This window comes from Rhodamnia argentea, chromosome 2, assembly GCF_020921035.1.
Source record: "Rhodamnia argentea isolate NSW1041297 chromosome 2, ASM2092103v1, whole genome shotgun sequence".
Classification (NCBI taxonomy): domain Eukaryota; kingdom Viridiplantae; phylum Streptophyta; class Magnoliopsida; order Myrtales; family Myrtaceae; genus Rhodamnia; species Rhodamnia argentea.
In genome coordinates, this window is record NC_063151.1 from 24,627,441 (window position 1) to 24,650,735 (window position 23,295).

At 42.1% G+C, this 23,295-nt stretch overlaps 3 protein-coding genes across 6 annotated transcripts; 1 reads left to right on the top strand and 2 right to left on the bottom strand.

The window, feature by feature from the left end:
- Window positions 1–1,910: 1,910 nt before the first annotated feature.
- Window positions 1,911–5,839, bottom strand: LOC115752720 (AP2-like ethylene-responsive transcription factor At1g16060). Of its 2 annotated transcripts, XM_030691037.2 has the most exons (8): window positions 5,580–5,839; window positions 5,312–5,394; window positions 5,110–5,118; window positions 4,667–4,755; window positions 4,498–4,571; window positions 4,307–4,357; window positions 3,719–3,795; window positions 1,911–2,441 (listed from the first exon to the last, which is right to left on the bottom strand). In XM_030691037.2, the coding sequence occupies exons 1-8, from the start codon at window positions 5,747–5,749 to the stop codon at window positions 1,972–1,974; spliced, it is 1,023 nt and encodes a 340-aa protein (XP_030546897.2). In that variant the 5' UTR covers window positions 5,750–5,839; the 3' UTR covers window positions 1,911–1,971. The 2 variants fall into 2 exon arrangements, with proteins under 2 accessions (XP_030546897.2, XP_030546900.2); XM_030691040.2 differs by lacking the exon at window positions 5,110–5,118.
- A 5,507-nt stretch (window positions 5,840–11,346) lies between these two features.
- Window positions 11,347–15,395, top strand: LOC115752715. Of its 2 annotated transcripts, none has more exons than XM_030691024.2 (6): window positions 11,347–11,679; window positions 12,367–12,615; window positions 12,699–12,872; window positions 12,956–13,062; window positions 13,474–13,793; window positions 14,439–15,395. In XM_030691024.2, the coding sequence occupies exons 1-6, from the start codon at window positions 11,551–11,553 to the stop codon at window positions 14,993–14,995; spliced, it is 1,536 nt and encodes a 511-aa protein (XP_030546884.1). In that variant the 5' UTR covers window positions 11,347–11,550; the 3' UTR covers window positions 14,996–15,395. The 2 variants fall into 2 exon arrangements, with proteins under 2 accessions (XP_030546884.1, XP_030546885.1); XM_030691025.2 differs by having other exon boundaries at window positions 13,474–13,745.
- A 1,293-nt stretch (window positions 15,396–16,688) lies between these two features.
- Window positions 16,689–19,869, bottom strand: LOC115752724 (protein HEADING DATE REPRESSOR 1-like). 2 transcript variants are annotated; one of them, XM_048275382.1, is made up of 4 exons: window positions 19,545–19,869; window positions 17,368–17,690; window positions 17,048–17,262; window positions 16,689–17,015 (listed from the first exon to the last, which is right to left on the bottom strand). In XM_048275382.1, exons 1-3 carry the CDS (start codon window positions 19,657–19,659, stop codon window positions 17,062–17,064), a joined length of 639 nt encoding a protein of 212 aa, XP_048131339.1. In that variant the 5' UTR covers window positions 19,660–19,869; the 3' UTR covers window positions 16,689–17,015; window positions 17,048–17,061. The 2 variants fall into 2 exon arrangements, with proteins under 2 accessions (XP_048131339.1, XP_048131340.1); XM_048275383.1 differs by having other exon boundaries at window positions 16,689–17,012; window positions 17,043–17,262.
- Window positions 19,870–23,295: the final 3,426 nt, after the last annotated feature.

Consider the following 23,295-nt stretch of genomic DNA (forward strand, 5'->3'; position numbering starts at 1 on the left):
TCTGCAACCAAGATCTATCGGTCCATGACAAAGGGTATCGGAGCAGAATTCCTCCAAGAAGTGAGTGATTCGGGGAAATCCTGTGGTCTTCTCGGTCCTTTGAAGGCGGAGAGTGCTCGCCGAGGCCAAGAGGAGCTCGGACAAGGTGCGACTCTCATCTAGCTTCTAGGATGTTAATGGGGGCATAGGAAGGAACCGAATTACTCACTGAAATGGGATAACGTTCCTAGATCAATTTAGCAAATCTCAAGATAGGTTTGCTACCACGTTTCATCAAGGGGGAACTTCCATTGGTCCGTTGAGGTCAGGAGAAGCCTAGTAGGTGAAAGAAGGTGTTGTTGAGGGTGTAAAGTTGGTGAGGGGTGCCATACTTGTCAAGGGGGTACAAGTAACTAGAGATTCGCGAACAACTTTGATCGGGGGAAGCTGTCGGTGGGGTGTTGTTGTTATGTTGGGCGAGCGTTTGCCATTCATGTAAGTCCTGTAAAAGTAGTAGTGACGATTGAAGGACGCAGGAGAGCGACAAAACAACCCGCAACGAGGGCATTTGCGGATTGAGTGGGGGAGAATGACATGAGCCGGTTGTTTCGTGTCCTAGGTGGGCAAGTTCTCCCGTACTAGGGTCCCCTTATAGGTGGAGCTTGGGATATCATCATGGGGAGTGAGCGTTGTAGAGGGGAATAGACAACTAGGTTCCTGGGAGAAGTGCCAGGACGTATTTGTACTAGGAGTTCTAGGTTAGATAAAATATACCCTTAGGAGCTCTGAAGGCGGGGTTAGCCTCCCGTGTACAAACCGATTGGAAGCTGGTGCCGTTCTCTTGATGAGGCCATGGCGAGCCGAAACTAGTTGTAGTGCTTAATGTAGTTTACTACCGCTCGATACGAAGGATATCCAAGCTAAGTTAGGTGTGATATAATCTAATACGGGAAAGTTATTCGCTTAAGTGTTCTATGGAACAACCATATGGGGGAAGGTCGGCTTGGCGTGGCTTGCTAGATGCCGCATGGGGCTAATTTCATGATCGAGATCCATCGGCCCGTGACAGAATTGGTCGCCGTATAATAGATTTAGAACTTTTTAGACAATTTCTAGAAGGGTTTGGACGAAAATTTGTCGGATTTACCAAACTTTCTCTAATACTTTCTTCTCCTGGTGCTCCCAATTCCCAAAACACTAAGCAAAGAGAACATCAAAGGCTTGTGAGCCGTGACTGATCTCCATACATTCTATAATCCTTACAAGACCCCCAAAAGGAGATCATGATGAATCCCTACTCTCCAATGTAATAGACTTACATGTCCCATCTCCATCGTTGGATTACAAATCACAACTCACATCCCCCCGCATTTAATTGGGATTATTCATTTGGAATTCTTGTGAAATTGTCCAAGTACATTCGCCTCTCTTGAAAAGGACGTGGTCATTATCTTATCCCATGATGTCTACGGCCACGGCTGATGATTCATTTACTTCCTAATTAAATATCTTATCTTCCTTATATCGTGTCTTTGTAATATTACCATAAACTACAACAAGATAATTGCATGCCACCTGACCCCGGATTGATACGTCCAACATTATATCTTTGTCTATTGTGGGACGAAAGGACGTAAGATTGGAGCCACACACACACAAAAAAAAAAAAAAATAAGAAATTTAGTCTAATGATAGTAAAACGTAAATAAATAACTAGCAAAAGAATATCCCCACCATTTACACGTAATTAAAAAGAAAATAAGCAATAATAGTGATAATTTAAGAAGGAAAAGAAAAAAAAAAATCTCGATTGTCTCTTTACTCTTACCGATTCTCATCGCCGTCTTCCTTCGCGTCCCTATCCTCAACTCCATATTCACGTATGGCCCTATTTGACGTGCATGCTGGTAAGGCTGAGGTTATTGTTTCCTAACGATAGTTGCCCGAAATTTTTCTCGACCCTAATTAATCTCCGTAATGACTGCTGCCAAGCTAAACGTCGAGCTCGCAGTGGAAAATAGGGGAAGCGAACGAGTTCAGATCGCCGAAGATGCCGTCGTCCCCGAACCCGCCCGCGTCGTGGCAGTCGAAGTAGGTCTGTATGTCGTCCGGGAAGATCCGGCGGGGCGCCTCGGACTCCGAGGAGGACGTGGTCGACCCGGGGTCCTCCGCCGAGCTCGTCCTCCCCAGCATGTCCTTGAACTTGGACGATTGCAGCAGGAGGCTCAGCGCCGAGGAGGCCGGGCCGCCTCGGTGGGGGGAGGGCCCCGCCACGTCCCCGCTGCCCGCCTCGCCCCCACTGGGGCTCCGCCGGGAGTAGCTTGGGTCGGTGCCGGAGTCGTTCGGGGCGCCGGGCCTGAGCCACTTGACGTAACGGCTGAGGTCAAAGTTGGTGACCGCGTTGAGCCCCCGGTACTCGATGGCAGCCATGTCATATGCTGTGGCCGCTTCCTCTTGGGTAGCTGAAAAAGATGGGTTAGTGACAACGGTGGTCTCGACAAGTACGGTATCGATTGTGACGTCATAAATCAGGAGAATTTAATATCGCATGAAGATGTTGGTAGGGAGTTGGAAGGAAGATCATGTCATAGTCTTTTCGGTGCAAAGGTTTGAAAAAACAGAGTAAATAGCTGAAAGAAGCGGTTGAAGAGTTTGGTGATCTAACACCTCAACCGACGCGATTGATTGCCGATTTCGAGAACTCTCGCAATCCACCTCCAACGTCTATGTCGGCCGAGCTCCAAAGTCATCCATCGAAAGGCGAATTAAAAATGCAAGATCATATTCGCAATTGTTACTGTTTACACTATCGCTAGAGAAAACGTGCTCCGCTATGCCCCGTTTAAAAAACGCAGACGCTACGAGATCGAGCTATTTCTGTACATTTCATATCCGGCATCATCGATACTCCGATAGCCTAAATCGACGGCGAAAATCGAGGGACGTGTGGAAAAAGAAAAGTCTCGTGACTTGGGTACTCGACATTTAGGCCGGTTTGACTTGTCATTATATTCTAAAGCCCACTCTCCTATGTAGTTCGTCAATTTTGGAGATGCGTGGAAGATTAAGAAACAAAAGCTTCTGCTTTTATTCGTCCACTAGCATCTAAAATTGAAAAGAGGAAAAAAAAAAAAAAACAATAGAGTCGCTCAAGGAATTGAGAAACTTAATGTCTAACTAAAGGGAGGAAAGACACATCTAGGGTTAGTGGGTGAATGCCAAGATTAAGGACCTAACATTGACCAACTCCATAACCATGCAAAACCCTCTAGAATCCTTTATTTTAACGAGGGGAGTTGGTTTCCGATCGGTCTTAAATCTATCATACGAATATCAATTCATCCACGAACTTTTTAAATTTGTCAATTTAATCCTAAACCTTTACACGAAATTTTAATATATTCAATGTAGCCCTTTCGGTCGGTTTGGCAATGTTGCCGCTTAGGATGGCCGGCGATAACCGAACCACCATGCAACGACTTTCGGTGAAAATTGATCGGGAGGACTATATCGAAATTTCGCGCGAAGGTTCAGGGGTAAATTTGAAAGAATTGAAAAGTTAATGACTAAATTGATGTTCGTATAATGGACTTGGGATTCGTCTGGTCAATTTTCCCATCGAAATTACTTCTATCTTCAAAACAAAAGCATGGACTGAATCAATTAATGCAAATCCATCTCTAACATTGGGGGAAAATTAAAATGTATTTGCGCAAGTAAAATAAGCAAGAAAATTTACCATAAGTCCCGAGATATAGATACTTGTTGCCAAACACTCTCCCAATTCGAGCCTCCCATCTACCATTGTGGTGGTGCCTGTGTAAACATGTGCAATTATATCCATCATGTTGGCCCAAAAAAATGAAAAAAAAAAAAAACTTAGCATCGTGCATTGTAGGCCGTCGATATCCAACCACATCGTCGGACTACCCCACTGTTCCCTCCAACACGATGCACAACTGTCAGCTAAACTCATTAACGTTCACCCCCAAAGAAACTTGTGGATGTTAGAAGTCAACCTCTCATTAAAAGAATATAGCTGTTGACTTTTGCTAGGAGGGACACAAAGCCACACTATTAAATGCCGTGCTAATTATTTTACTTTATTTTTTTCAATTGTTATTTTTATTATCGTTATTGTTTTTGTGTGTGACATATTTTCAAACATAGTTATGTGTCCGCAAAAAATCATGTCTTTTCTCCTGGATGCGACATATGGCTAACTTATGTAACGTGAAACCTACGACATGAGAATTTTTGTATCACCCTTAATTCCACCGTCGTGTCGGTTTCTAATCCGATAAGAGGGCGATCTCTTGTAACTTACCTTGCAACTCCTCTGTACTTCGAGACTCCACGGGAAAATCCGCTGCTCTTTCTGAAAAAAGAGAAAAAGAAAACGAAAATCAGGGTCCGTGGAATCGGAAAAGATTAGTTAACAATCTACGGCCGAAAACGAGAAAAAGAGAGCAAAAATTGAAATGGAAAAAAGGGGAAAAAATCTTGATCTAAGCATGCCTTCTCAAGGATCCAATGTACTCTTCCTTCGATTGGCCTTCCATTTCCTTCAGCTCCTCTTCATATGCAGACAACTGTACATGAAAATGCGAACACCCGTAAATTTACTGATCCAAAGAGTAAACAGGACGAGGCTGTATTCATTTGTTAGTTTACTGGGAGAATTTACCGGAAAATTAAGGACGGTTTCTGGTCCCCAGTACTTCAATGCGGCCAAGTCATACGCATGTGCTGCGGCTCCTTCATCGTCGTAAGCCCCTGGAGAATCACCATTTTATCCCAACATATAACTAAGATTGCGGAGATAATATTTGCGAGAAAAATTAAAGAAAATTGACAAATTCCATTCATTTTTTTCCTTAACCATCTGACTTTTGCTTTGTCTCTTTACAGTGCAGAGGAGTCGAAACCTCACTTGTCTCCACCCAGCTGGGCCTCATGCCTATTGGCTATGTTTTCTTAGCACTTATAATCCGATTATTTATTTTACTTGTGCATGTTATAAAATATTCTTGAAAATAAAATATAAAAAAGAAAAAAAAGTTAAAATAGATTAAAAAAACAAAAACAAAATAAGAAGCAGGAGCTGCTTTATATAGGTAACGAACTCACCTAGATACACTGCATTTCGGTGAGATTCCGTCGCCACGATCGTCGCCAAATCAGTAGCCACAATAGACAGTCAATAATAACTCGTTTGGGTAAAAAAGAATCGAAGACTTATTCAGCTCAAAAGTTAAAAACGAAAATTACCCACAAAAAAAAAGAAGGCAAGGGACCGATGATTGATTAATTTTTTATTAATTTAATTTACCTTGCCTTCCTTTCTTGTTCTGCGACTCGTTCCAGCAGTTCTTGTCCCACAGATGAGCTTCGTATCGGCCCGTCCATCGATGCCTGCAAGTAATTTTATCAGACAGTGGCGCAAATCCATCTAACGAAAGATGATGAAGATGAAGATGAAGAAGAAGGAAGAAGAAGAAGAGATCATCCACAAAAGAAAAGAACTGACATAGAAAAAGAGATGGAGAGAGGAAATCTTTGGTTTCAATACGAAGAGGCGACAGGGGAGCGTATCGGACCTGGTGACGCCGCGGTAAACGGAGCTGCGACGCTGCGGCGAGTCCCGGGGGACGCTCTTGCGGGTGCGCTTCGCCTTGGGCTTCGTGGCCGCGTTCTTGATGCTGCTGCCCTCATTCTTGGAGTCTGGATCTTCCTTCTGGTTTTGCCGTGGCTGTGAGGTTTTCGCCATTAAAGCTTCCAGCGGGAATGGAGAACTCGGGCTGGACTATATACTATGTTGTTGGAAGAAGAAGGGCTTCAATGAGAGAGAGAGAGAGAGAGAGAGAGAGAGAGAGAGATAGGGAGTCGTCCAATGAAGAAGGGCTTATGAGAAGGAGTAAAAAATGATTAAATAGATTTTTTTTTTTGAGCTGCAAAGAGAATGTTTAAATAGAAAAAGAGAGAGAGAGAGAGAGAGAGAGAGTTATAGGGTTATAGAGTTATAATGAGAAGCCGGCTTGAGAGAGGAGGGAGGAGGAGGAGGAGGAGGAAGGGTTAATAATGCTGTGGCCGTCTTAAAACGGCTTGTGCTACGAGTCTTTCTTCATTGTCCTCACTCGCATGCTTTGCTTCAACCCCTGCGTGTGCTGGGGGGCGCGCGTGCGCCACGGCGCGGCCCGGTTCGGTGTTATCTCTGGCCAGTTTTCACGAATCGGCCTAAGCCCTCTTTACGTCATCCCGGTTGAAATGCGGGCTCGTTCGTGCAAATGTCTTGGGATTATTTAAAATAAGTTTTGGGAAAATGCAAATGTCTTCAACCTAGAGAGGTTTAGAAAAATGTTAATTGCGTTTGGCAAAATCTCATTTAAAAATGAATTTTGGGTTGAATGGTGTTTGGTAAAAACAACATTCAAAAGGGCTTTGAATGCAATTTTTTAATTTTTAATTAAAAGAATTACCCTTGATCGGACCGTCGAAGAAGATAAACAATAAAAAGGGGGGCAAAATGGGAAATATAAAAATTGAAAAGGTTAGTTTTGGAAGGAAAAAAAAATCTCTTAGCATTTGACCAAATGTTGGTCCCTATCATCATTGGGCTTTCAGCTTTCTCAAAACCAGCATTTGGTCAAATGTTGGCTTAAAGCTGAATCAAACGTTTCAACATTCTTCCAATGAGTTTTGGGGGCTGAAAGCCCCTTGAGAATATTGAACCAAACCCATTCTTAAGCACGTATCAAAAATTGGTTACATCGTTCAAAAGAAGCGTTCCTAGTTTGAAAACAGTCCTATGTTTATGAAAAGATTGAACATGTGTAGCTGTTCGGACCTCGTAGCTTTGTCACTGTCAAGCCCTTTGATCCCTGCCAAAGAAATCAAAGTTTGCTCGAACATTCCACCCTCTCTGTCCCTCTTAATTTCTTCTTTGCGTGGTTAAAATTTCTCTCTCCTGCCGACCATTTTCTCCCGCTTTCCGGGCCGAGTTTTGTAGGTGGAATTTATGATCGCCAAGCAAGTTTGTGCCTCTCGCATTTAAAGGGCACCTCCCCCTCCCATCCGCCAACTCCACACAAAAGTTGAATTTCCCCTCCCAAACACACTTCACGTACTCTTGATCTAATCATGTATTTGACGGACAATGTAGGGACCGGCTCGATTGACTCGTACAACGACCCGCAATCACGTATCTCGGCCAGGCCAATTAGCCGAATTTAAGCCGCGATCACGATAACTAATCCCGAGTTTTTTTTTTTCACGGATTTCGTTTCGTGCCGGATTGTAACGCGCTTGAAAAGAAATTGCTTCCCTCTCTCATCAATTAATTTCGTCGGAGGGGCCAGACTGAAATTTCCTTCCTTTGCTAGGGGGGCGAAATGCTGAAAGCGGTAATTTAATGGTGGGGGAGGTAACGGGGCTCAATAAATAGCATCGGCCCATGCCACCAACTTAGGATCGCTCATTGCTCTAAACGCAAATCATGTCATGTTCCCCGTTTGTGACTTGGCCACGTATGATGTATATAGAGACGGTCCAGGTCCAGGTCCCAGTCCAAGTCCAAGCACAGAATTATATTGACGGTTCAATGTGTCGACATCCCATCATTCCTTCCCATGATTATGGATCTCATAGCTTCCATTAGGCGTCGGTAATCTTGGTATTTTATTCGAGTAAAGATCTTATTAACTGATGCTCCCGAGGCATTCGTTAGGACTGCTTAGTAGGGAATGTTGCTATTTCCAAAGCGTTAATTTCACACTTAGAAATCCCCATGTGTATGGAGGGACTTTCTTAATAATATCTTATTAAATCATTTCTTTTTCTTCCCCACATATTATCAAACACACTAATATAAAAACTATACACCACAGGTCGTTGCGGGCCGCTACAGCCGCCGCCCGCCCACCCCCCTCAAACTGCCGCCGCTAGTCGACTATCACCCACTGCCCTCCCACCATTGCCGCCGATGGCCCACCACCGCATGGAGAAGAGCAGAGACCACCTTGTCCAGTGTCTCCTGCTCCTCGGAAGCCTAATCTAGAGTGGCAGTTCTCTCCCCTGCTTCGGTTCAGTTGGATCTCTATCCATTCTTGTCACGCTGATGGCAGCACCAAAGGGAAATTAAAGGGGTGAATTGCACCAAAAACATCCACACAACAAGTCCAGTCCCATTCGTTAAAGAAGAGATGAGACTTGTGGCTCCAAAAAGCGTACACTCTCTCGCGTAGAGAGCACGTTCTCTTCATCACAATCCCCGGAACAGAGCATGCATCATCTTGGGAAGCATGTGATACTCTGTTCTTATGCTTAGGAAGTGCCTCTTGTTCCTTGCACCATCCTTGTTCGCATCTCGTAACTTGAATGTGGCAAATCACATGCAAAAAGGATAGCCATTTTCGCTCTAATCGCCGACAAGGTGGTCGGGGTTTTGGTTTTTTTTAAAGCAAACTGACATTGGAAGATTAGCCAAAGTTGAGGGCCTTCATGATCAAATCTCATGAAAGCTTGATGGAAGAAAATTGAAATAGCATTGGAATATTTCCAAATGGAGCTTTCTAAGAAGAAATCGGTCCATGATCGAGACATTCTCACGCAAAAGTCATCTCCCCCAAGATCTACGGGACAGTTCCTGGCGCTTTGTGCAGTACAAGTGGCTAGCGACTCACGGCGTTGATGAGGAATCGATCCTGCACAGTTTGCCTGTGGACCTACGTAGAGATACCTAGCGGTGGAAGGGGCGACGACGATGGGCGAGCGGCTGGCGGGCCCCACAACGGAGGTGGTCGGTGGATGGGCGTATTGGCAGCGTGGTGGGGTGCAATGCCTGTGGCGTGGTTGGACTAGCGGTTGCGGCAGTGGTTGGCTGTGGTGGTGGACAATGGTGGTGACATTGGGTGATGGGTGGCGAGGGACTTGGAAAGCTATAACCCATGGGTCAAAAATGGGTTGAGCTTAAACCCATATTTGAATAAGCTATATAAGTTTAGGCCCATATTTGACCCATATTTTAAAATTTAGTTAACCCATATATGACCCAAATGTATAAAAGTGAGTTAAAAAGTGGGTCAATGACCCATATTGACACCTCTAATAGAAGGACTTTCTTAAGGATTTTGGTGATGGGTTCGGTCAAAATGAGACTCACTATCTTGTCCACATCAAAATAAGACTCACAATTTTCAGATGTCCTCCTTGTCAACAATATCGTCCACTTTAGGTCGGAGTTCCCATGGTTTTTGTTCTTCTAAGCTTCACCAGAAAAAGGCCTCATTGCAAGTTAAGGACAAGTGCCACACATATATAGCACTTCACCCCCACTACACTCATGCAATGTGGGATTCAGTTCATTCATACCTCCATTATCATCTTAGAAATCTGCCAGAGCCACTCATTGTCCAAGCTTTTTAGCCCCGACGACCACTCCCGCCTCTCATTGGATCGGGTCATTATAGATCTAATACGTGAACGATCATAATGTGTCTTACATTCATGTAATCTCCCCCACTCCGTCTATTAACTTAATTTTGAGCTGGACAAAGGTCAAAAGCTCCATTCCTTGCTCCCTTCTCAAAACTCATTGCTCGTGGTCATAGCAACTTGTTCGCACAACAAAGGCTACGCCCATTTCACAACATTCGTACAGTATTTTTGTCTACGTGATAGCCCCATCCACGCCCCTTATCCTAATTCCGTGTACTCGCTCGTCTCGTCATTACTCACATGATGCATTTGCTTTATGAACACCCCCACCAGATTCGCGGTCCAATCACAGAAGTTTCAGTCGGAATGATCCGAATCAATCGGTTCATTTCTGTCAACGAGAGATCGATCACAAGAGCAAAAGGGTCCTGGTCTTCACTGAGCACCTTCTCCAGACTCTTTGATCTTCTGGTCGCTTCTTGTGTGGTCATTTCTCGTGTGCCGGAGATTTTGGAGGGTGTTATTCGGGCTTTGGTCCACCACGCATGTAATGGTCCAATCCGACACTTTGTGCATGGCAATGAGCAAAGCTTATTAAAACTGGTCCCACTTATTTGGGCTCGCCTCACCAACCTCCGTTTCCCTCTATCAATCCCGACCCGTCGCCATGTATAAGGTCCGGACGTAAATTTAGATGATTATAATGCAGAAAATCGAATTGGAGAGTCTTATGTGTGTTGAAGAAGAATACATAAACCTAATTATAGGCTTTGCTATATGACCATTTATGATAACATATTGGTCAAAATATGCACAATCAAACGACAAATATATGCGCAACCTTAAGGGATATAAAAGTACCAACATGAATATCATAATCATCTCTGATATAGAGAAATATTCTAAGGATTTTCTTAAATATCTCTAACAAATTTAAAGTGCTATATATTTGGGTATAGAATCCATAATGTCAAAAAAGCGTTCACACAGTGATATTGGTTTAACGGGCCTTTTGGGCCTACTTCTTATGGGGTTCGTTTCTGTTTGGAATTCAGTGGGCCTTGTATGGGCCTCGTGCTCTTTTATGTTTTTTTTGGGCCTTTTAGCTCGTGCTTATACTTGTTTGATTATTATGACGTCAGTCTTCCATCCCCATTTTTCTTTCTTCGTTTACTTTTCTTACATGGGAAACTTTTTGTACTATCTTTTATAGTACATCAACGTTGTGTAGAAATGCGTTATTGGTCGGGCTATCACATCAATCTTGTGTATTTGCACTTACGGTAGGTCCATAATTATCCGATTATGGTTAAATAAAGTAATGGCGATTTATTTATCAGTTTTATTTGGAATCCAATTCGTGCTTTTATTAAGAAGGATAATCGCTCCGATGGACCGACATTTTCCCCTTTTTCCTTTCGAGTAAAAGTAAAAGTAAAAGTAAAAGGCGCAGTCCAACGTGGAGACCTTATCCGGATCAACCTCCCCGCGGGACCCACATCGCAATCTCACGTGTCCGAGCACGCCAGCGAAGTCGTGTCGTGGAGCCAGCTGGCGCGACACGTGTCGCCGCCCCTCGGCCCAGCCACCCAATGGCAGCCGAGAGCAGGATCCTCCATCGGTGTCCCCACCCACCACCACGAGGAAGCTTCCCGACCTTGGACCCCGCGCTTTTTATCCCGATAAAAAGCACGTGCTCGCACGTGACCTGGCACAAGACGCCAAACACTGCTCGCGTCAGCAAAGTCCGGGGGTCCGAGTGTGCCAGACGAAAAGACGTCAGTGTCCCCTCGGCGAGGCGGGCGATCGCAGTCGGCCGCGAAGCCCTGTTCGGTAATTTCCCAATCGCGAGGATACCAGGGAAATTTCCTAGCTGTCACACCCGCGACACGTGGCGATTTATTTGACGCGCGTCGCTCCGTTGGCTCGTCTTCCTGAGAGAGAGAGCAACAAAAAACAAACTCTTCTTCTTCGTCTTCCTCCCTGTGAGGAGAACAAAAAAAAAAGAGATAGGAGATTTGCCGGTCGGCGATTCTCAGTTGTGTAGTGCGAAACCAGTTGAAATTCAGAAGCTGTGGTTTTGGGATTTGAATTGACGCGTCGGATTCGTCTTCTTCTTGTCTGCGTTGGTCTGCGATGGTTCATCTTCCTGGAATGGCGGACTCGTGTCGGAAGGGGAAAGTTAAGTTCGAGGTCGACGACCAGGTCGATCAGGAACAGCTCGCCCCCTCCGACAAGAGACCGAAGCTCAACTTCTCTCCACAGGTTCTTCGCTTTTCTGCTTTCTCATATCATTTTCCTTCAGCGCGCGCGATAGAAAGAGAGAGAGAGAGGGACGGAGGGAGGTGTCTCGTGCTTGATAATGCGAGAAGCAACTTATTTGGGGATAATTTGGAGGAGAAAACAAACGCGTCACCGGGAAAAAAATATCTGGATAAATTAGGTTTGTCTCCTTGACAGACTCTGAATGAAAAGTAAAGTCTTCCCGAGGAGAGACTATCCAAATCAGTCCAAAGTTATTTCCAAGTTGATTTGAACTGATTTTCTGCTGAAGATGAAAGGGTCATTAGATTTTGTGCTTGATTGGCTGCTGAATATGGTTTAGGATCAGCATCTTGTGTCAATAATTATCTAAATCTTCACATGGTACGAGGGTGCGGTTTTCAGTGAGTTGAATCTTTCCAATCTTAATGGACTGGTTCTGTGATGTGTGCTTTTGAGTGTCAAAGAGGAGTTACTGCTCTTCCTGCTTTCGCATTTCGCGAGCTGGAGATTGTAACCGTTCTACAGTTAATGAATATTCAATCTGGAATGGGATCGTTCCTTAGTTGTTGTTTATCGCGATTGGTTGATTGTTGTCCCTAGCAGGGGATCTATTACTGTTTATCATAAGCTACAGTAGGGTTGGTTAATTCTTTCATATTGATGTGTGAGTTTGTTTTTGTGCGGCAGAGTAATTTAGCTAGTGGCGGTGTATTCGGCATCCCTCCAGAAGTGTACAATCCACTGGATGAGCCTAGCCCACTGGGTTTGCGGCTTAAGAAAAGTGAATCCTTCGTGGAGTTGGTTCAAATGAAGCTTTCTCAAGAACACACGCCGAAATCATCCACTTCAGGCAATAAAGCTCACAAAGGAGTTGCTGCCGATAAGCTCAAGGCCTCCAATTTCCCTGCTTCAGTTCTCAAAATCGGCACGTGGGAGGTAGAGTTGCTTGGTCATCTTGTGTAATTATTATGTGCTAAGTTAAATGACGCGCATTATTTGGCACTCTCATTAAATTGCAGTATAGGTCAAGATATGAGGGTGACTTGGTGGCAAAATGTTACTTTGCAAAGCATAAGCTTGTTTGGGAAGTTCTTGATGGTGCTCTTAAGAATAAGATCGAAATTCAGTGGTCGGACATTGTGGCCATCAAGGCAGATTATTCTACCGAAGGAAACGATAACCTATACGTAGTGGTAATTATTGTTTCCTTGGTTGCTTCATATTTTAATTCCATTTCTGGATTCTATATTAATGATGCATTACATTCTGTATTTAGCTGGCAAGACAGCCTCTTTTCTTTAGGGAGACAAATCCACAACCTCGGAAGCATACATTGTGGCAGCCAACATCGGATTTTACCAACGGACAAGCGAGCATGCACAGGTAAGATGAAAATTCTCTTTCTGGGGTCACTCTCATTAGGTGCCAATCCCAGTATATTACTCAGTGGTTGACTGCATTAAGTCTTGGTAGCAGGATTTCCTTTATATGCCATGAAAATGAGCATTATTTTAGAAAAGTGAGGCAGAGAAGTGGTCAGTATTGTTCTCCCCAGGATTAATTCGTTTAAAGCATCTACTAGGAAAAAAAAACAAAAATTTTAAATCATTTGTGACCGTAACGAGTTAAGCCAGCTTGTTCTCGAAATATTTGCATATGTACTCCACACTACGCTGCTTGAGTTTTATGTTGCAACTATAGATCTCTTTTGTTCCTTTAAAGAGGGAGAAAGAGAGGAAACGTTCCTCTTATGAAGTACTGCTAATGATAGTGGGATTCTTATTTTTGGTGTAGGCGCCATTTTGTGGAGTGCCCGCAAGGACTACTTGGGAGGCACTTTGAAAAGCTCGTTCAATGTGATCCGCGTCTCCATTTTCTTAGTCAACAACCAGAGATAGTGGTGGATTCTCCATATTTTGATACCAAAATTTCTTTGTTGGACAAGAATGAACCGAACCTCCGAGGGCTAAATGTGGAAGCATCTTCCTTGTTTGCTATGGCTCATGTCACTTCGCCAACTGCAAGCCAATTGTGTCCAACAAAGAGAGAACAGCAGGATTTTGTTGATACAGCTCCTGATCATTTCTTGTGGGCCACACCTTCCCCCAACTCTGGTAAAAATATCTGTCCAATATTGTTCGGTGAACGTTGATGGGTGCTTGCAATATTGTTCCACGTTTTTGTCGTGTAAAATTGGAACAGATGTCATGATATAATTCACTCTCTCTCTTGAATTTTTATGGAAATATGAATGTTCTTGTCCATGTGAGGTAGGCAGCTGGATGTATCGGTCTTTAGCAAGTACAATTCGGAACCAATTAGAACTGTCTCTGCCCTTTTCTTTGGTGGAAGATGTTCCGGCAATTGCAGCTAGTGATATCAACTAACAATCCATGTCAGCTTAAGCCTCTGGCTGGTCTTATACACTATATTTTGTATGAGTGCTGTGAAATCAGTTCTCCTTTGTCTACAGTTTGAGAAAGCATTGAAGTTAGTCTGGATAGAGATGGCACTATCTGTTTTGCTGTAGTTGCTGTCTGTATTATGGCCATTTGCTAAATTTGTGCTGTGTGTAGCATTGAACATTAGTCTGGATAGAAATGGCACTTTCCTTGCCTTACTCTTTCTCTGGAACTCCGCAATGAGTGCATACGTAATCAAGAGGTGCCCTTAAGTAGCTCCTTAATCATAACTTCTCATGCTAAAAGATGTGACTAATTTTGCTAATGGTATTGGATGCAATTTACTGATTTGTGCAGTGGTCGATAGCCGTGCTGTAGGAGAAATGGGGAAGGCACAGAATCTACACAGCCAGATAGAAGTACCTGGTCTCCGCTGCTCAATGTCGGTGAGTGACTTGGTCAGTCACATTGGGCATTGCATTACAGAACGGAGTGCAGCTGGGGATCCGCTCTTTTCTGCTGAGGAACTACAGAGCACGGATATTATGGAGGATATAACCAGATACTTATTCAGTGACTCGCAAGTTTCGGCCACAGATGAACAGGCTTTCTTGTCTAGGGTCAATTCCCTTTGCAGTCTTCTCCAGAAAGATGATACAACTGCAGGATTTATGCAAACCGCGAAAAAGGATGAGGACATGGATGTGCAAAATGACAGCACTGCTCCTGCACGTGAGGTTGCAATCACTGAGGAACGAGGTGGAGCGGGGGCTGAGCTGAAGAACGAGTCGACACATCCCATGAGACGGGTGATGCTGAGAAACGACTCTGTCGGTGAACTGCTGCTTAATCTTCCAAGAATAGCCTCTTTGCCTCATATACTGTGGGAGGATTCTAAAAACCAAAGTAGATAAAGAGTTGGCGAGCATGATCTCCAGTTTTCAGGATTCTGAGATTCAGAATTGATGAAGAATCCGGACCTTAATCTTCATGTCCAGAAATAGGGAGCCTTAGGCTTTAGTTTTTCCTTTTCTTTTCCCCAATTGGGTCCTACCTTTCGGCCTCTGAATGTGATTGCTTGTATTTGTGGATGGTTTCTTTGGCGTTTGACGAGAAGTGCTAGCTTTCTTGGGGGCAATCCTGTGCCTGGAAGTTTTCCATTTTGAAGTTTGATCGGACTTTCGCTCAAATGGAGTCAAGTCTAGGTTTGTTTGAGTTTGGAACAAATCTATACATGGAATGGCGTGTATTAAAGGTTTTGGGAGACCACTGGTGATTTCGCAAAAAGGCCCGTACCAGGCATTTCTCGCTTGAGACTTCCTTTCGTCTTGAATCGGAAATTTTTAAATAAGAGCTTGAAGTATTGTTATTTTCTTAAATAAAGGCTCAAAGTGGGTTTTGTTTCAAATAAGAGTATGAAGTGCAGTTTTAAAATAGGACTTGACATTTAACTTGATTAAAGGTATTTTCGTCGTTTATTTTTTTGAATTTTTTCTTTTCTTTTTGCTGACAGACCGGCTATTGATGATGAACAGAGAAGGCTGGGCAAGGGTTGCCCACACGCGATTGCTAGCAGTCGGCCTAGTCACCAAAAAGGAAAAAAAAACGAGAAAAAAAAAGATAAAATAATTAAAATTAAAATTGTCTTTGACAAAAATGCCAAATATTTAGTCGGTCAACGTTGGGCTCTTATTTGAAATCGTCATGTTCACTTCATATTTTTATTTGAAATTAATATTGTCGGTTTTTATTTGAAATGACATTCACTTTTGGTCTTAACTTGAAAAAATGATGGCACTTTAAACTTATATTTAGAATTTTTCCCATTGTTAATTCTGACAAGTAGCCCAAATTCAACGCAGTGCCCTGTTTTATTGGAACAAACGAGGTATGTGCTTCCCGAAGTTCGTGCAAGAGATCGAGAGTCAGCAGAAGCGACTTTCCGAGGATTTGTACTTCCAAACACGATGTCTTGGGTTCTATCCTTTCTTATAGTTAAGGATTCTCTTTTGTCGCCACATCCAGTAATGAATTGTGGGTGGCGGCTAAGAAATTGGCCGATTTGCGCAATCAAAGAGAAGCTGGATTTAACACTACCGTCTGGCAGTCCTTGCTCCTCAGAGCTCAATTGGCTCATTTTACCGCTGGTAAAGGATAATGCACATGCTAGAATTGCCGTATCGTCCTCGGACCTCGATTGGGCTTACCAAGGAGATTACTGATCAAAAAGGAGAAGCCAAATCATTACCCCTCCAAATTTGAAACAAGGCAAATTGTTGAAAGCAAAAATTAGTCCAAACGAGACTGTCACGGATATGATATATAGTGAGATCAAGGTGTTCCCGATCGAGCTAAGAACATATTTTCGATGGGATCCATGCAATTGGTTCGGCGAGCTCATCCGGGCTGCTTGACTTCAGTTAACTTGGGAAATAGCAACATCGACGATGAGAAGATGTGCGAGCAAATTCCGGTCATTATCCACACACAGAGAGATAGGGAGGTAGGTTAGCAATGGCGTCCATTCCGAGGCTGTCGGTCCTCGGATCCTCGGCGAGAGGAACAGACAGAAGAACTTACAACTAAAAGGAAGAACAAATGCAGTTTATATCAACAGACTTTGTATTACAGACCCGACATGTTCAATTTCAATTACAGACAGGAACCTGCACTTACATGGTATTTAGCTAGTTTCCTTTCTTTCTTTCTTTTTTGTCTTTTTTACCAGATAGATAATGGCACTCACAGGCTCACAGCTACCTCCATAACAAAAGGAATTTCTAACCCTCTAAAGAAACGAATTTTTGGGAGGAAAAGTAACATATCAAAGGACAAGCATATCCTTAGGTCCAGCTATGCCTTCTGTTTTCGTATGTTCATATATCCATAGACTCTCTTAGAATGAAATGGAAAATGAAAGAAAGAACCGTTTTTGTTTTTTGTTTTTTGTTTTTTTTTTGCGTTTACCGGCATGCGATGTCTAAGGCTCATCTGGTACATCTTCCAGCGATTCATTTTCATCCAACATGTTCATCAGCATCGATACTTGGTCGTGCAGCATCTTATTCTCTCTCTCGACCTCGGAACGCTTGCTCTTTTCATCAAGTAGCTGAATTTGCAGATGCTCGAGACACCGTGCATCCTCCTCCAACTGCTCATTCAGGCCATCGATTTCCTTGTCCTGCACAGATCATGTTTGGGTTCTATGATTTCACTAGAGAGTAAAAAACGAGGGGCATTAGATTAGTATTTGTCGTTGAGGTTAGGTGTTTTTGCTAATAAGCACCTTTCTGTTCATCTCTTGAACGGCAATCCTTCTCATGGATTCAACCACGTCGACATTCACAAGCTTTCGCCTTTTCCCGATCAGCCAGCCTCGTGGATAGCTCGCAGCATCGAAGTCGGGTGGTGGCAGCAAAGATTCATTTGATGGATGTCGGCCCTTGGCACTACCCACAGGCTCCAACGGCTCAAACAGAGCCTTTCGACGCTCGGATAGTGGAGGCATCTGCGTCGAGTCTTGCATATTCTCATCTGTCGGCCCATCTTCCTGCTTGTTGGGAAGTTTATCAGCAGCATCTGCTACCTCGTTCAACAACTTTCCACTAACTGTCGAAAATTTGGAAAAGAAAAGATTCTAGTACCAAAAATTCTAGGATCGGAGCTGCAAATAAGTGAGAAGCATAACCTTTTTTTGTCTTCCTTTCAACTTCAAAACGAGAAAGAAGTGAACTATGAATCAATAAAAACTCAATCAAAAGTATGAGCACTAGTTATATTAATGAGCAGAATCTTCAAGCTGATACATTGAGGAAGGTCATCGTAAAGCTGTAACTGTGTTCAAGTGAGGTCTAGTTTCATTTTCACATCTTTATGCTGAGAGATGATCATACAGTGGCTGCCAAGCCAACATCCTCGGCAAAGCAACCAAATTAGTATTCTCTGCCTTAACTAATTTGATTCAAGATGCGAGACTATCAAAGAGAGAATTTGTGAGCAAATCATTTCACACATCCTAGTAAAAAACGACACACGTCACAGGCGTGCACCTTTCAAACCTAGGTTTCTACTCAAGTTCTTTAATCCGGTTTTGACTTGCCCAATTCATCGTATGCTCCAGATCATAGAGCAGAAGAGAGGAAGAGACCAAAGCTGAGACTCCGTAATTCGAGGCTCCAAGTGAATTTTGGAGCCACCAAAACTAGAGAAATGGAAGGCATCATTGGTTTATTTTCTTCTTTCTTGATAGAATTACAGTAACTCAATGGACCAATTGTAATTCAAACAGAAAGCTAGTGGGAAACCACGAGATTGGTTCATCTATAAGATACTGAAACAGATAAAATCCCATGAATCACACGGCAGGCACATCTTGCTTCATCCATCATCTTATTTAATACAGCTAAGGATACCAAAGAAGCACAAACTAATCACAAGTAGTTCCATCTATGCCACAGGCAACGAATATGCGACCCTAAAAATCCGAGGGGGAGGGTGGCTTTGTCATCGACTACTTCATCGATTAATCCACAACACGAAACACACTCTTTGGACTTACACACGTGCCAAGCGGGAAAAAGTTTGAAGGCATTGTCCCCTATGCATAAATACTGTATTGCTTAAATGCAAGGGCTCAAACAAGTCCTATGTAGTTATGGCTGCTCCAAGGGAAAAGCACGAAAACCTATTAGTTAGACAAGGGCGACATCTTACCTAACAAAAGGCAGACAATCGTTTACAAAATCGCAGTTGGGCTCTGTGAAAAGCATGAACCGAAGACTAATGAACAAATGATTTGTCTTACAAGGGTATAGAAACATAAAAAACAACGAATTTGGTGAAGAATTCTAATTAAAAACTCCCAGTTGTCTAAAAAGTCAATTAATTGGATCCAATTTAAAAAAAAAACACAACCCAAGAAACATTAAGCAGTTATGCAAAGACCACACATCTCAGAGAAATACAGATTGAGAACTTATGATGCAGCTGAAGGGAAAGAAATCAATAAAATAAGCAGAGGCACTTTTGGAGAGCATCCAGCTTAAATGGAGCAACAGGGGCAAGAAAAGGATTGCCATTAAAAACCACAAAATTAAATGAGAAAATAGATATTTGAAATCATTAGAGAGATGGAGAAAGCGACTGGTATGCCAGCCAACCAAACCCAGTTAAGTAACGTACCAGCAAAGACTTAGCTGCAACAAGTACCTCTCTCTCTCTCTCTCTCTGAATCATAAGCAATTACAGAGAAATGAAGATGATTCTGCAGTACATGCATATGAACCACTGTCACACCAAACCCAAATCTAACAACATGAATCAATCAACGAGGAAATCGTCGGACTTATGCAGCGACCCTAAAAAGATTCTCTCTTTTTAATCTATCTATGAAGCATACGACGCTCATGCGCGCGTACATCACCAGACAACCTCTGATATGGAAGAGGGATGGAGTCCTTTTACCTGATCTCTTGCGAGATTTCCAGAAAATCGGTGGGCTCGAAGCCGCCGGAGAGAAACCTGGTAGATTCCCATCGACGGTAGCGCCGTTACCATCCGGTCTGTCTCCCTGTACCATTTCAAGAACTTCCGCAGCTCTCGGAAGCTGAAGCTTCAAGCTCAAAACAGAGCAACACCCACCGAGACACAGAGAGAGAGAGAGAGACGTGTCAACGTGAGAGCTTTTAATGCTGTTTTTCCTTGTCCTGGTCTTCTCTTCTCTTCTGTTCTCCTTCCTGCGGGTCTTTGATTCTTCTTGTTGTTTGGTAATACCAAGAAAGAGCAGAGCAGAGAGCCAGAAGATAGAAAATTGTTTGCTTCCCTTTCACAACCATCCAGAATTGAAGTAAGGGACCCACCAGGAGTTGGGGGGTTTCGACGGTCAGGATTTTCCGTGGCGGGTGGCAGATTTTATGTCCACGGTTGGCTCTGCCCGACCATTTTTGACGTCAGCTCCGTGTCTTTTTTTGTTTTTTTTTGTTTTCCTTAGCCTGTGTCCTGTCCTCCCTGTTGAAAAGTCCCACGAAACGAATATGCCCCGCGGCAGTATTTACTGAACTATTTGTTAATTGTTTAAGAGTTAGATAATATCCCAATCCACTTTCACTTACCAAAAATTCCAAATGCTTCCCCCTTTTTTTTTTTTTTTGGGTCGGGCAAATGATACAGCAGTATAAATGACCAAATTCAACGTCGGGCGATTTTTACTTTTATTTGAGAATCTGGTCCTCAAATGATTTATTTATTCAGAATCGATAGGTTGCGGGATATCGGAGAGTCGATGACTTATTTAGGTCCGGTATGAAACTATCTCGATTAGGCAAATCCTCCCGTATTGATAGAGAAAAAGTACCAAATAAGTCATAAATCTTTTCATATTTGTACTAATTCGGTTCATTCGATTAATCTTAGCCGAGAATCGCCGACGTCCGACCATCCTATATGACATGAACGGTGATGAGTGGACATTTTTTATAATTTTCTTTGAAAACATTAAAATTTTGTATTTTTGATTGTTTTTTCTTGCCCCTAATTTTGGCCGACGAGAGTCACAACCCTTTCCCAAGCCCTCGCCAGATTTGGCCAACCTTCGCCTCCTCTCCCATGGCCATCACAACCTTGCTCTTTGCGAGCGAGGGTGTGAAAGCCCTTGCCCATATCTAGCGAGGGGCACGACCCTCACCGGCCTAAAATGAAAATAAAAAACAAAAGAAGTGATAAGAAAAGAAAAGAACAAAAAATGGTTAAAAATTATAACAACGTAAAAATATATAAATATTATTATTAATAAATATTCACGTCGGTGTGGGCGGTGCCACTAGAATGGCCAGCATGCAAGTCAACAATTTTTGACCAAAATTGATATAATGGACCGAATCGGTACTAATGCAGAAGCTATAAAATTAAATTAGTATAATTAAAATGTTTTTAATTGAATTAGTACCAATGAAATACGTTTAGAACTTTTTTTTGTACTTTTCCTAGTGATGGGTGGCCTAAGGGCAGAAATGTTTTAAAGACGTATAATATCTCGCTCACATAGTGCTATGGGAAAATTGTTTAAAAAGTCATAAACCTATTGTACAACAACCAATTTAATCATAAATCTTTCAATTGTGTCATATATCTTTTGAGGATTTGCTAATTTAATCCTAAACTTTTCAATTATGCCAACTTAGCCCTAAACCTTTTAACCATTTTGTCAACGTAGTGCTTTCACAAAGCTATCCAAATAATAGTTTTAGAACTAAATTAACAAAATTTCAAAAAGTTTAGGATTGAATTATCACAATCGAATTGTTTAGGACTAAATTGACAAATCATCAAAATGTTTAAGACTAACATGACACAATTAAAAGGTTTAAGACTAAATTGGCCGCCGCATAATAGGTGTAGAACTTTTCGGATAATTATCTCAATGCTATGAACGCACACACATGAACTCCATATTAACTTTAAAAAAAAAAAAAAAGGAACCCATCATTCGCTTTTAAAATTTCTCGACATGCCAAAAGTTTGTCTAGTGCCCCCCAAACGTTTACAAGTGAGACCACACGAACAAGTGGTCTTAATGCCCTTCAATTCCACCCACATTGCCTGCTCATCATATAAGCCAGTGGCAGAGTACGACAAAAGGCCTTTGGGGATTAAGATTTGGGCTACAAGCCACGGTGCGCGACGATCATCGGTGCGGGGAAAACTAACGAAAATGACCGCCCGCTCGACAAGAGGGTCGTCGAACAAAGCCGGGCGTAATCAAATGTTCTGTCGGGTCTTCATATCGGATGGCATGTTCCAGGGTGCTAGCCACTGTCAGCTGAGAAAAACACCATCAATCCCAGTCCTTCCCACTTGATTCGACGGCTAGCCCGCACACCTGATGGACCGAGTAGAACTAATCAGTTCGGGGCTTACAAGGTAACGATTCTCATTTTAAAAAACGATTCTGATTAGAATTATTTTTTCCAATTATGTTCTCTAATTGAGTTTTAGAGAATCAAAACGTGTATGATAACCGCATAAAATTTATGTTCTTGAAACAGAAATGTATTTGGTAACTGCTCAAAATTTTTGTTCTCGAAAATAATTTCTCTTCCCAATTTTTGTCATTTAAGTAAAATAGTTACGTAGTTACTTTGTGAAATTTCATCATACATTTCGAATTAATTAAAAATTAATTTATATTGATTCTTTTATCTAACATATTGCATATAATATTTTTCCGTAATATTCTGTCTAATTGTTATGTCATAACGAGTCATTTTAAGATTAAAAAATGATAGACCATGTTGGGTTAGTTTGTGATTTCATATTAGCTCGAGACCTCGTCCGCCTATACCAAATCGCAACGAAAGAATATCAAATTTGATCTTAATGTAATCGATGACATATGTATGTGTACACGCAAATGAAGTCGCCACTAGTCTTTAAGGAAGTTAGATCGAGAACCTTGTTGAACAATCTAAAGAAACCGTTCGATTCTACGCAACTAGAGAACTCTAGGGTCTAAGGACTTGGTTACATCGATATTTCCACCAAATTTTTAATTCATTTTTTAACCTATGAGGTCAACCAATGCTAAGTATTCACGCAGAATGTTTTTGTCTTTTTTCAAATTTTCTAAAACTAGACTAAGTCTAAAGTACTCAAATCTAAGCAAATCATAACCAATGAAATCAAGTGCACAATCAAGGAATGATATTGATAAATTAAATCATAAAACTCTAATGAAGTCCTAAAGGCTTATAGAAATGTGGTTCAGGTTTAATTTCAAAGGTGTTTATAATTTTCCTAAAAAAGAATAAAATCTATGAAATCTAGGGAATCTAGGCCCATATTTATGAAAATAAGGTTAAACTAGCCTAATCTAAACTTCTTCTATTTTTAGGGATTTTCTGAATTTTTTTAGAATTTTTTATATTTTTTTTATTATCTTATATATTTTTCTTTGAAAATGAGACATCGTTATATTTTAGGTTGAGTGAAAAGTGAGAAAAAAAATTGAAAGGAAAAAGTGAAAGATGTGTTATGTTTTGTGATTCTCAAAAATTATTCTTTTTTCGTAACGAACTTTTTTTTGTTCTTGTTTTTTATCCAAAACTATTTCCGAGAACAGAATCAAAATCAAAATCACTTACATTACCAAACATGATTTTCATCTTTTTTTGTTCCAGAAAACAAAATTAAAGAACCAAAATCGTTACTATGCAGGTCC